Source organism: Malus domestica, chromosome 08 (assembly GCF_042453785.1).
Source record: "Malus domestica chromosome 08, GDT2T_hap1".
Lineage (NCBI taxonomy): Eukaryota > Viridiplantae > Streptophyta > Magnoliopsida > Rosales > Rosaceae > Malus > Malus domestica.
Genome location: NC_091668.1, coordinates 6094667 through 6107409, shown reverse-complemented (window position 1 = coordinate 6107409; position 12743 = coordinate 6094667). Strand labels below are relative to the sequence as shown.

Below are 12743 nucleotides of genomic sequence, written 5' to 3'. Positions count from 1 at the left end.
AAGAAAAAAAGAAAAAAACAAACTGCTATTAATTTGTGCCATCTTAAGTGGCCACTCAATCGACCACCTCTCTAACGCAAGAGATTGTAGTATAGATAGGGTTATAAACAACTCGACCCAAATTTAATATCATTATACTGAAGTTTAGCTTGTTTAATTTTATTTCCGACCTTAAATTAGGTTTGGCTTCCTTCTTACACGAAATGAGCTTGAGCGAATTTAAATAACTCAAGCTCGATACCAAGCTCAAGTTGTTTCGAGCTTTTGAATATAGTAAGTTGGTCAGCTTTTGTAACAAAATTCGCAACCTAGTGACACATTTTAATAATATCATAGCTAGGTAACAAAGTTTCAAACATAATACTCTAAGGTAGTCATCTAGATGTCTTATCTTTTTTGTTGATTGCAACCTAGTGGGAGGTTAGATCATCACGTTTATAGTTTCTTTTGAAAAAAGAAAAAAAAAAAACGGTGGACATAATATAAATATTCGTCATAGAAAAAAAGTATACAGATGAAGACCACAAAAGGCCAACCTTTGGGGCTTCATTTTTTTATTGAATTTGGGCTTCAAACTAGAGAGCCCAAAATTGTATGGGCTTTTCAGCATGGATCGCGCTAAAAATTATTTTTTATTTTTTGGTTCGTCATCCGACCGTTGAAATCTGCGCTAAAAAATTATCAATAAAGGGCATTTTCGTAAACCGAACGAAATTCAAATTTGAACTGTTCCGAAAGGAAGAGAGCATTTGCCGCCTGCGGAAGTTGAATTCCATCAGTCCCTCTCAGACTCTTCGAGAGAAACAAAATCGACGGCTTCAATGGAGAAGATCTGCGTCGCGGTTCGGGTGAGGCCTCCGGTGACTCACGATTCCTCCAGCGGAGCCTTCTGGAAGGTCGACGACAACCGCATTTCGCTCCACAAGTCCCACGGCACGCCGATCTCCGGCATCTCCTACGCTTTCGGTAAGCGAGCACATGAGAGTTCGCGATTTGATTCTGATTTGTTTTGGTTTGGTTTCGGTGTGATTTGGTTGCGAGAAATGAGGTTTTGTTGTTTGCAGACCATGTGTTCGATGAAGGTTGTACGAATTCTAGGGTTTACGAGCTTCTCACCAAGGACATTATTCATGCCGCAGTTGAAGGATTCAATGGTATGTGAAAAGATTGAGACTTTATTAGCTCCGTTTCGTTGGTGTTTTGCGTTTAATGATGTTTGTGTGGAATGTTTACAGGAACTGCGTTTGCTTATGGGCAGACCAGCAGTGGGAAGACTTTCACCATGAATGGTTCCGAAACAGATCCGGGTATCATTCATCGAGCTGTTAGAGATGTATTTGACAGAATCCAGATGGTAGTGAGCTATAGAGGTTCTCTTAATTTGAAATTTGATTTTTGCTAGATTAAATTTGATGCTTGCTGTATTGATTTGGATGCAACTTTATGTTTCCAGATGTCCCATCGGGAGTTTCTGATTCGAGTATCCTACATGGAATTGTACAATGAGGAAATTAACGACCTTTTTGCAGTAGAGAACCAGAAATTGCAGATTCATGAGAGTTTGGAGGTTGGCTACACTGACCCTTTTCACAAATTTAGTTAGCTTCTTTTAAGTGAACTGAATTCACTGATTTTTCGCGTGCAGCGTGGCATATTTGTTGCTGGCCTCAGGGAGGAAATTGTCAGTAACGCTGAACAGGTGTTGAAGCTCATTGAATCCGGAGAAGGTTTGCACTTGGAAACCAAAACTTGAGTTTCTGGGTTTTTTGTTCCACTATGCTTTTTTACTTGAATATTCGTTCTTACATGCACCTGCAAAAATGTGAATTACAGTTAATAGGCACTTTGGAGAAACAAATATGAATGCTCGGAGTAGTAGATCTCACACAATATTCAGAATGGTATGTCCATATTAATATATTATACTTTTCTATGTAGAGCCTCCAACTAAATTTTGGATTTACTACTAACTCACAAGCAATGGTTTCTGTATCTCATGAGTTTAGGTAATTGAAAGCCATTCGAAGGACACTACTTGTTCAAGTACTGATGCTATTCGTGTCTCAGTCTTGGTTCGTATTCTTTCTGCCATTCTCTATCAAAGTTGATAAACAGATCCAGATGATTTGTTCTCTTATGCTTTGCTGTATCTTAATTATTTATTTCTGACTCTGTGAGTGTTGTCGTTAAATTTTAAATGATGGGTGCAGAATTTGGTAGATTTAGCTGGTTCTGAACGGATTGCCAAAACTGGAGCTGGCGGAGTACGTCTGAAGGAGGGAAAGTACATAAACAAGAGCCTAATGATTCTTGGAAATGTAATTAACAAACTTAGTGATGGCGCTAAAAACAGGTATTTATTTCACTTTTGGTAAATCATTTTTAGCTGAACGTGAGCTATTTTTGCTAATGATAACATCTGTGCAGGGGTCACATTCCTTATCGCGATAGTAAGCTTACCCGTATACTTCAACCTGCCCTTGGAGGCAATGCAAAAACTTCAATTATTTGTACTATAGCACCAGAAGAGGTATCATATTATTGTTCCCCTGGTAATATAATTTAGTTTAGCAGCATAACTGAATGCTATATGTATTATAATCATAATATGTTATGGATGCATTTAGATACACATTGAGGAAACAAAGGGGACCCTTCAATTTGCTAGCAGAGCTAAGCGCATCACTAATTGTGCTCAAGTTAATGAGGTATGTTTCTTCTTGGGTGGTATATTCCACTTTGTTGTGCTAATTAGTTCAGGATTTTAGCATCTCATACAGGAAATTTCTAAGTGCATCACTAATGGTCAAATTTATTGCAGATTTTGACAGATGCAGCCTTACTGAAGCGACAAAAACAAGAGATAGAAGAGCTTCGTATGAAACTTCAGGTAGAACTATCTCTTTTATTTTACATGAAAAGTTAGACACAAGCTCACATAACTATCTTGTCTTGAAAAAAATGAATTATCAGGGATCCCATGCTGGGGTGCTGGAGCAAGAAATACTGAAGTTGCGAAACGACTTGCTTCAGGTATGGTATTTCCCCGCAAAATTTCCATACCTAGAGTTTCATCTGCATCACGCACCAACCATTACTTGTGCTTCTTTTACATTTAGTCAACTTAGGTGCTAACTTTCTATGATTCAGTATGAACTAGAACGCGAGAAGCTTGAAATGGAACTGGAACAGCAGCGGAAATCACATAAACAACGCGAACAATGCATCAGGGATCAACAGATGAAAACTGACAATCTCAGTAGTCTTTCTACTATTTCAGACTTTGAGAGAAGTTCTAGTCAGGTATACCTCTAATGCTTTGTTATATGTTGTGCAAATATGTATTCTAACTTACATGTTTCATGTTGTTTTAGGGTCTTCAGGTAGTTCTGTTTGTTTGTAGTGCATGTGTGTGTATGTGAGGTTCTCATATCCATAAATCTTTTTATAGGCACAAGATTCTGGGAGACAAAGCCTTAAGGAAGTTAGTAGTGACAGCAGTAGTAAATCTCAAGGAGATATCTTCAGTACCCCATCTAATTTCAAGGCAGCTCCCCATTCCTTCGTTGTCAAGCGATCAAATTATTCACAGTTGCCCAGCTTTAGCCCTCTTCCAGATGCTTTTAGCAACGTGGTTGATGAAGACACATGGTTTAAAATGAACAAAGGTTTCATAGCTGACCTTGATTCCCTTCAGATAACTCCTGCTAGAAAAGTTCAATCCTTTCCGCCAAGTGATGAAACTCCAGTGAGTTTAATGTTACCTACTATTCTTCACCTTCCCATTTTTTCCATTTTAAAACTTTGAGAAGCTATCATTCTCATTCTATTTTCTCGTTTTGCATTTTGCTTGTCGGACATAAGTTTTATGAGTTTTTTTCACTTATCTCATCAATTTTTTGAAGGGCTCAAATGAGAACTACAAGCACGAGGTCCACAATTTGAAGAGACAGCTAGAAATTGCTGTTGAAGAGAGAGATGATCTCAAGGTATGTATATGGTATATGGACTTGGATATTGTAGTCCAACTTTAGAGTTTAAAATGCACAAATTAAACTTCTGCCTAGATTTATGGAATTCTGTTTTGATACTTATCTGTGTAGAGGAAACATGCCGAACAAGCTGTATTGAATGATCAATTAGTTCGGGAAATATCTGAACTCCAAAAAGAAGCACAACTAATTCGAGACATCCCTCAAAGGCTTTGTGAATGTGCGGCAACCTGCAAAGATATTTATGTGGATGTTTTATCAAAGACTCAGGTAATAGCTGTTTTCCATTTTGAGCTCCCAACTTTTGTTTGGTGTTACACAGTTTAGTAACATTACAGTTATCTGGACAGAGCTTTATATCTGATGAAAAATCTTCTGCGGCAACATTGCTTTCGAGCATAAGTGAAATTGGCACAAGCCTCTTTACGACTCTTGAAGCCCAATTCTCAGCGGCATTTGATGAGGACCAAAGATTGTTCTCTAGGAATAGTTCTCTAATTGAAGAACAGCGAAAAATTCTCTCCGAGAGGTTGAACAGCACAATCAAATTGTTCGAATCATCAGAACCATCAAATCTTGAGAATGAGCAAGTGAGAAATTCGCTATGCCGCAGTGAATACAAGGTAGCTGGCAGGTCACTACTAAAAAGATATTTTCCATTAGTTATGATTCTATTCTCTGCCTTTCTGTTGAAGATTTCTTACATGTTTTTGAATCATGTTGATGCATAAAGTATTAGTTACAGGGGAGTTCTAAACGGTATTTTAGAATTTTGTGAATACTTGGGGTTTAAGCCAAGTAGTGACGAAGGGCGGGGAAAGGGGTTAGGATACAAGAATAGGAACGATTGCTTCAAATGTAGGCAAAGAAACTCAATTTTTTGTGATATTTTAGGAAACCATCTATGTATAGGAATGATTCAATCTGCTATAATCACACTATGTTTCATATTTATATATATATAAGTCTGCTTTTCAGAGTCTTTCTTGCAGTTTACTTATGTGCACTCTGGCATGCTAAGTTTTAGCTGAACCCACAGAAATCATGAAAGAAGTTTGGTTTGAGAGAAAAGAGAAATATACATGGACATAACGTTGTACGGATTTTTATCAAAATATATAACTTTTTCACTAAAGGAGCGCTAAAAGGCAATAAAACACATTTCAATGTCCTTTTAGTCCTCATTTAGTGAAAAAAAGTTATGTGTTTCATAGAAGATTCGTAAAAAGTTCTGTCTAGGTATATTTCCCGGGAAAAAATGAGCAATTTAGGGTGGCTTTGTTATAAGTTAAAGTTTTTGTGATAAAGGACTGCACAAGGGGAGGAGAAACTGCCTGTTGGGAGGGAAAACTAAGCAATGAGCTCAGCACTATCAAGGAAAGATACAATGGCCTGGAGGAAGAGCTAGATTCGAATAACCAGCTTCTAGAGGAATCCAAGCAAAGATATGATGCCATGGAAGCTGAGTTTCGGCTTTTGAAAGAAGAAAGAGATTCCTTGCACAAAAAGGTATCTGAATCATCTCAAACACTTGCTCTGGTTACTGACCAAAAGGAAAATGTTGTGAAGGATCTGAATCACGAGTTACTGAGAAGGAAAGATCTTGAAGAAAAAATCAAACAGTTCAGTGTCGCTTTTGGGTGTCGGAAGACATCGCTCATGTCTTTCCACAGCGAGTTTAAGTCTAAGATTGAGAGTTTGAGAGCCAAAAATCCAGTTTCAGTACCCAAATCTGTTGGATGTTGAAGATTATCAAGTGGCCTTATTAGTAGTATTTATGTAAGCTGTAACGTTTGTTTCCTTTCTATTCAGAACGACATTTTCTAATTCTTATGATTATGTATAAATGTGGATTTTTAGAATGACGCTTATAATTCTTACAATTATGTATTAGGTGTTGAACTCGTCATTCATGTCAGTCAAACATGAGATGAGACTTCTCATTACTAATATAGAGAAACACCACTAAACTATAGAGTTGCTACATCTACAAAGATCGTTAGCTTGGATTTGCAACTCGAATCGTAGAGCACATCTAAGAAAGAAAGAAAGAAAAAAAATCATCTTCCTCCCCCTTCTTCCATACTTGAAGAGCAAAACAAAATGTCATGGAGTTTCTACAAAGAAATTGTAGTTCAGTTGGTTAAAAGTGTTTACTCTGTATGCAAAGTCCCAAATTTAAATTCCTCTCCCTCAATATTGCTCATATAAAATAGAAAAAAGGCATTTTAGCAAAAATGGTTCTTGAGATTGGATAACTCTTGTTTGGTCTTTGAGATATAAAATCGATAGAACTGTTCTTGGAGTTTGTCTACTGTCAATCATTTTGATCATTCTGTGAAAAATCTCCATTAAATACGGGCTAAAATGACAAAAATATCCTCAATTTAATCTTCAATGGGCCAAAATATTTGACAAAAAAAAAAAACAAATTTTTGTCATTTTATCCTTATTTAACGGAGAATTTTTAGTGGAATGACAAACAATTGACGGTGGACAAACTCAATGACCAGTTCTATCGATTTTAAACATCAAAAGACCAAACAAATGAGTTATGTTAATCTCAAAAACCATTTTATCTAAAAATCCATAAAAAATTTGTGGGGTTGCTAGAGTTTCATCTTATACTCCCCCATCTTCCCATTACATTACACCACGCTGACAGTGCCATAGTGGGCTACAAGTAAAGGCACACTTCACATGTTAAGGATTATTCAAAAGGTGTTTAGCCCCAAAAAGTATAAGTAGTTAATGCTTGATTAGGGTTGGAGATAAGATTGTGATGGAAATTGAGGCCCATAAACCATCCCATCATGAACAGTCCCACCACAAGAACAACAAAAGGTCATAATTCTCTATATTTTTTTGGGAGAAAATCTATCACAACATTTAATATTTGAGGAAGTGTGAGCTTCTTTTAGGTGCAACAAACTCCATGATTTTACCTTAAATCACGGAAATGGGGCACTAATCAAATGATGGTACCTTAATCCTAATGATTGTTGGGAATTAATCAAATGTGGCATTCTTTTGTATTATGTGTAATTTGAGAACGTATCTTCTATCTACACAGCACATCATGAGTTTGATTCTCGAAACTTAAAAAGTTATCTGTTTTAGAGAAGCCACCAATTGATCCCTATTTTAAAAAAGAAGATATGAAAAATTGAATTCAATTGTTGAGTTTAATATATAGGTTTGTTGATTTTGAACCTTATATAATATGACTCTTACACAGTCACACCATTAACTAAGCAATGTTATAAGAATCAAACCAAACAACCCGATTCCTATATATAGCGGATCTCACAAAATTCGTTGTTGAAGGTCTATAATGTGTCCTGTCAATACATGGAAGGCCTAGATGTAATGTGTGATGTCAAAATGAAAATAAAATTAGTTGTGTAACCGAAACAAAGTCACGTCACATGATGTCATGTCGAAGATATTTTTCTTTTTAGAAAGAAAGAGAATGGAAGAGTGTTGCATTTGGTTAAATGAGATGATGTTTTGGCCAACCATCCTAAATTATTAAATCAGTGATGTATGAAACACTGAAATTACACATTACTGGTAATACTTTTCTTTGTTAATCCCCAAAATTTCCAAGTCGATGATACCTCAATTTTTTTTTCATTACATCATTTTTGTAATACTATATATTTTTCAGAAGCTACTTTTCCTCGTGATCTCCAAAGATTTCCACGTTGATGATGTCATTTGCATGATCTGTCAAGAAAACTGTTTTATTTATTTATTTATTTTTTTTGATAATATTAGAAAGATAAAATTTATAAACTAAATGATGTATCATTAATAGGAGAAATTTTTTATTGTGACAGAAATACGGATGATACACCACGTATTTTTATATAAGTGATGGAAAATTTTATTTTTTAAGTTATTAACTTTTCAACATACATATCTCATAATTTGTATAGTGACACGTGTTGTATCGCATTGTGTGCCGGTCACACTGAAAAATCTCTCTACTAATAGGAATGAGCATGTTTATCAACGCTTAAGTAATAAATCAACTATCAACTTTCATGTCTTTTAATTTTCAAATTTTTTTCTACAAATTTAATCTCTCAAATGTTACATTTTTTTTCTTTCAGGATAAAATATAAACTAATCTTAAAAAGATGGAGATTGGACATGTTAAAAAGACAAAGATTGAACGTATAAGATGTCACACGATTAGAAAAAGATATGGCAAAGAGGTTGGAATCAAAACTCATTCCATACATACAGGAGAAAATTTTAAATTTTGACTACGACTGATAGATTTCATTGATACTTTTAACATATTGGTTAAGTATAAGAGAAGCACTCTTATATTCCATACACACACACATATATACATGTCAAGACAATATTTGAAAGATGTCGACAATTACAATACATAACAAATACTCTTTTGTTGATTAGTGTGACATGTTGTACTGTTATATATATTTTTTATCTCAAACACTAATTACATGTAACGTTATGACATGTACTGCTATCTCATGCAGAAAGAATAACATTCAAATTTTGGCTCTTGTTATATCAACCTTTAACTTCTTATGGCCACCAGTCACAACAACAATGGGACCATCCATTCGGGAGAAAACCATAGTATTGGTCGAGATAAAAAAAAAAAACGTTGGTTTATTTTAAGGAAAACTAATGAAAAATGTTTGAAAACTTTGAGTTTTAATGATAAGGACAAAATAAAAGGTAAAGTGAATAGTACCATGATTGACTTTTTAGTGTAAAAATGTGATTTTTTGTTAAAGTGAACAGTACCAGGTGCTTTTCGTTAAAGTTCTCTTTATTTTATTGTTTTCGGAAATTGGTCTGAAATATTATTTTTTACATTTCAATTGTTAAAATGATCAATTTCTCATTATGTCGTCAATGTCTGATTTCTATGCCATTTATATTTGGTTCCAATTAATTTAGTAATTGAAAATTTTGATTTTCTAATCATTTTAGTTAATTTTCTATTTCTTTAACGTAAAATGTTCTATCCTAAACTGTTCTAATTTGACGAAAAAGAAAAATTAAGGACTACGAATGCAAAAGTGCAGACACACTGATCTAGGTTAAAAGAACACGTAAGATCTAACTTGCAGCAAGTCAATACCTATAACTTATTGGTCATAACCTCAACCAGTCAATAGATACAGAAAAGGATCATCCATTTCTCCTAATCCATCAAGTTCAGAGATCTAGGCCGTTGAAATTTGATCCAATAGTTACAAACAGAGGTTTACTTTAAAAGTTATGATAAATTTAGTCGTTGAATCAAATTTTAACGGTCTGAATCTTTAAACTTGATGAATTAGAAGGAATAGATCCGGAGATGATCCATTTCCAAAAATACAACCTAGAGATGTTTGAGCTCTCTCTCTCTCTCTCTCTCTCTCATGTAATAAATACCAACCCTCCTTCCTTCTGATCTGCTTCTGTCAGTCCCAAAAGCTGACAAATATGATTTGTCCGTCTCAATTAACTTCAATCCAGAACCTCACCACCCTCTCTCATTTGCTGACTTTTCCAGTTTGCACCCAAACTCTATCCCAACCCCTCCCCAATCTTAGAGTTTTCCAATGGCTTCCACCCCCAAGCCGGTAAAACTTGCAGAGCTCCTCCAAGAGCAGCAAGAGCCCTTTGTCCTAGAGGTTTACCTATTTGAAAGGGGTTACATGAGAAAAACCTCGAGTACAAATAGCAGTTCGAGGATTACAAGTAGAACTTCTAGCCAGAAACTCATCAGATCATCCAGTTGGGGTAATCTCAGCTGCCATAAAGTATTGAGATCTGTGTGTAACAAGCTTGTTTCAAGACATAGTGAGACAACAAGCACTAAGGGTTGTGAAAACCTAGAGGGGAAGCCCAATGGTGGCGCCGAGACGCGGAGAAGTCGCCGAGAGAGAGGGGAAACGGATACATTTTCATCTGCCAGCAGTAGGACACAGTATGATTCGTGCTCCGAGGGCGAAAAAGAATCAAAAGAAGAAGCTCCCGCTTCGTTGCGAAATAAGCATGATGCTTCCCCACTTGCTGCAGACGCTACTCAAATTTCGGAATCCTGTAATATGAAAGAGAGAAAGGTAGAAACACCACTTTCCATACAACCCCCTTCATGTTATCGATACATTTTCGACAATATTGATAGTTTGGTAGCGGAAAATCTTCCGATCTCTACAAAAATGTTCATTTGATTTGCTTGCTAACAAAGCCAACAGGATGTTACAGATAGAACGGCTCAACGGACAGTCATCGAAGATTCACCGTAAGCAACAAAACCCCGTTTCAGTACCAGAAGATGAACCTCCCCATGCAAACGCAAGTTCACCTCTTTATAACAACAGTTAGTCCCTCTCTCTCAGTCCGCAGACACGAGTTAGGCCAGTTGGTCGGGACCGTGCACTCAGCTCCTTCACCCATGTTCAAATTTTCCTCACCGCTAATTAGAGTAGTTTAAAATATCGTCTTAAATACAAGATTTAAGTAATTTTATACTTGTGAATTTCTCTTCTGGCTAAACAGGGTATAAACTGCACACCATGTCTAGAGAGAAGGAAACTTCATGTCCATCCACTTATAGCTTCAACAAGATTACAGAAGACCCAGATTTATCATCTTCTCTCTGGGAACTACTTTTCCACCCGCCATTAGAGAAGCCGAGAGCCTCTGGAATTTCGGAAAAGCTCGAGCCTGTCCGGTCTAGCATCAATCCATCCCCTCATTTCGCAAAATCGAAAAGGGTGTTGCAGCAGAAGAGGCAGCTCCTGTTCGATTGCGTGAGGGAGATGACGGAAAATCACGCAAAGAAATCGAAAGAGCAGCAGCGGCATAACCCCAACGGATTTCTTGGAGCCGAAGAGATTGGGAAGCTGATTTATGAGAAGTTGGGGAGTTGGGGAGGTAAACATGCTGGGCACGAAGCCAACGTCAATGTTTTGTTGGAGTTGGACTTGTTGGGCCCCCGTGAAGAATGGGATGATAGTTACCAAGAGAAAAGGGAAATTGGGTCCGAAATTGGAGACGCCATTTTAGAAGAGATCATCAAAGGCATTGTCTCTGAAGAGTGAAAAATAATTGTATCTGATACCAAAGTTACTCGAGCTAATCGAGTCCTAGACAGAGCAACCTCATCTCATGGAGACTCGCCATCGTGACATCTCAGATCGGCCACATGACGATCCCTTATCGGTCCAGCATGCCATAGACATGTACCGAGAGTGTAAGGAAGTCTTTTTGAGGACTTCCGTTGCGCAGCTGTGTGACTCGTGCTGATGATACAATGTCATGTGTACTCGTGCTTAACCCTGTACATTTTAAGTATCTCCACGTAACATTATAATACAAACACACTACGTTACTATGACATTCCCGTGCCTTGACAGTTCCTCTCCTGCTATTTGATGGATCTTGCAGCCACTCCTGTCTGTCCACATTATATTTGTTGTTTCCCCAACACCAGTAATATTTCTGGTTACCACTAGACGTGGCATTTTGAACCTCACCCGTTAATATTAGTATTTGGATGGATGCTTAACGGGTTGGGTCGCTAACGGGTGAACCCGTTAACAACTTGTTAAATAACGGGTTACTTTGGGTCAACCTGTTAGCACCTGTCAGTACCCGTTAGTTGAGGATGTTTTAGTAATTTCAGTAAAGTTTTAACAATAACAAATAAACTCTATGCAAAATAATAATAATAATAATAATAATAATAATAATTGTTAATGGATGTTAACGAATGAAAAGGGTGAAACAGGTTGGGTTCGGGTAACCCGTTAACTTAACAGGTCGGATTGAACCCGACTCAAACCCGATAAACCCGACTTGTTTACAAGTCTAGTTACCACAACTCATATAGATTACTACTTGGCTCCTTACAATTAAAGGAGTCACTAGTTCAAACTCGCATTTCATAAACTAACACACGTATATTGAAGTGACATAGAACAACAAAAATAACGTTTGGAAAATTTTATTTGAACCCATATAACCTCTTTCTACACCCAACTTATACTTTAAATATGAAATATCTTTACTATCCTATTGCATAATTACCATTAAGTATAAGATGAAATTAATAATAAAAATAAAATTTATCAATAAACCCACCCAATAATCAAACCCTAACCATCACGTAATCTTTCTCTTACGTTATTTCCTGGCAAAAATCCTAAGATGCTCTCATAGACCTTTATCATTGTCATCATCACTACCACAACCACCATCCACCAACCCCACCACCACCATCACCATCTCCAACACTACTCATCACTTGCAGGAAACCTGGTTTTACTTCTGCTACTACTGCTGCCAAAAACTACAAGTAGAAACTGATCAAGAACAACACCTAGTTCTAAATCAAGTGTTTTTCTTCAATTTTAACTATCCATTTTAATTAAGTAATTAAAGTTCTTTTAATTCTTTAATTAACACGTTCAGATGTTACTCATGTTTAATTAGTAGTCTTGCTATGTAGATGCACTGCAAACATGTGAGAACATGACAATCATTGCACTTCGTTTCATTTTGTTTGCACTATTTAGTGTTTATAATTAGTCCTTTGATCTTATTATTATTTTATTTTATATATTATGAAAGAGTTTCCATTTCTCAGTTTCTAACTTCCGTGCATGCTTGCTAGCTATTATTCCCAGTAGTGCAAGTCGGCTTGCAAAATATGCATGCATTTGTTAAACTAACTAGGGTTTGATTAATTTGGTTTGACTCTCATTA

General features: G+C 36.5%; 2 protein-coding genes across 2 annotated transcripts; both read left to right on the top strand.

The window, feature by feature from the left end:
• The first annotated feature begins 708 nt into the window (after positions 1-708).
• LOC103429224 (kinesin-like protein KIN-7N) lies at positions 709-5854 on the top strand. The gene is made up of 18 exons (XM_008367367.4): positions 709-966; positions 1065-1154; positions 1236-1354; positions 1454-1567; positions 1646-1727; positions 1834-1901; positions 2007-2072; positions 2211-2353; positions 2428-2530; positions 2628-2708; positions 2822-2890; positions 2974-3033; positions 3151-3303; positions 3452-3748; positions 3906-3989; positions 4104-4262; positions 4343-4615; positions 5301-5854. Exons 1-18 carry the CDS (start codon positions 822-824, stop codon positions 5736-5738), a joined length of 2544 nt encoding a protein of 847 aa, XP_008365589.3. The 5' UTR covers positions 709-821; the 3' UTR covers positions 5739-5854.
• A 3590-nt stretch (positions 5855-9444) lies between these two features.
• LOC103429223 (uncharacterized) lies at positions 9445-11375 on the top strand. The gene is made up of 3 exons (XM_008367366.4): positions 9445-10093; positions 10239-10353; positions 10533-11375. The coding sequence occupies exons 1-3, from the start codon at positions 9590-9592 to the stop codon at positions 11075-11077; spliced, it is 1164 nt and encodes a 387-aa protein (XP_008365588.3). The 5' UTR covers positions 9445-9589; the 3' UTR covers positions 11078-11375.
• The last annotated feature ends 1368 nt before the right edge of the window (positions 11376-12743 follow it).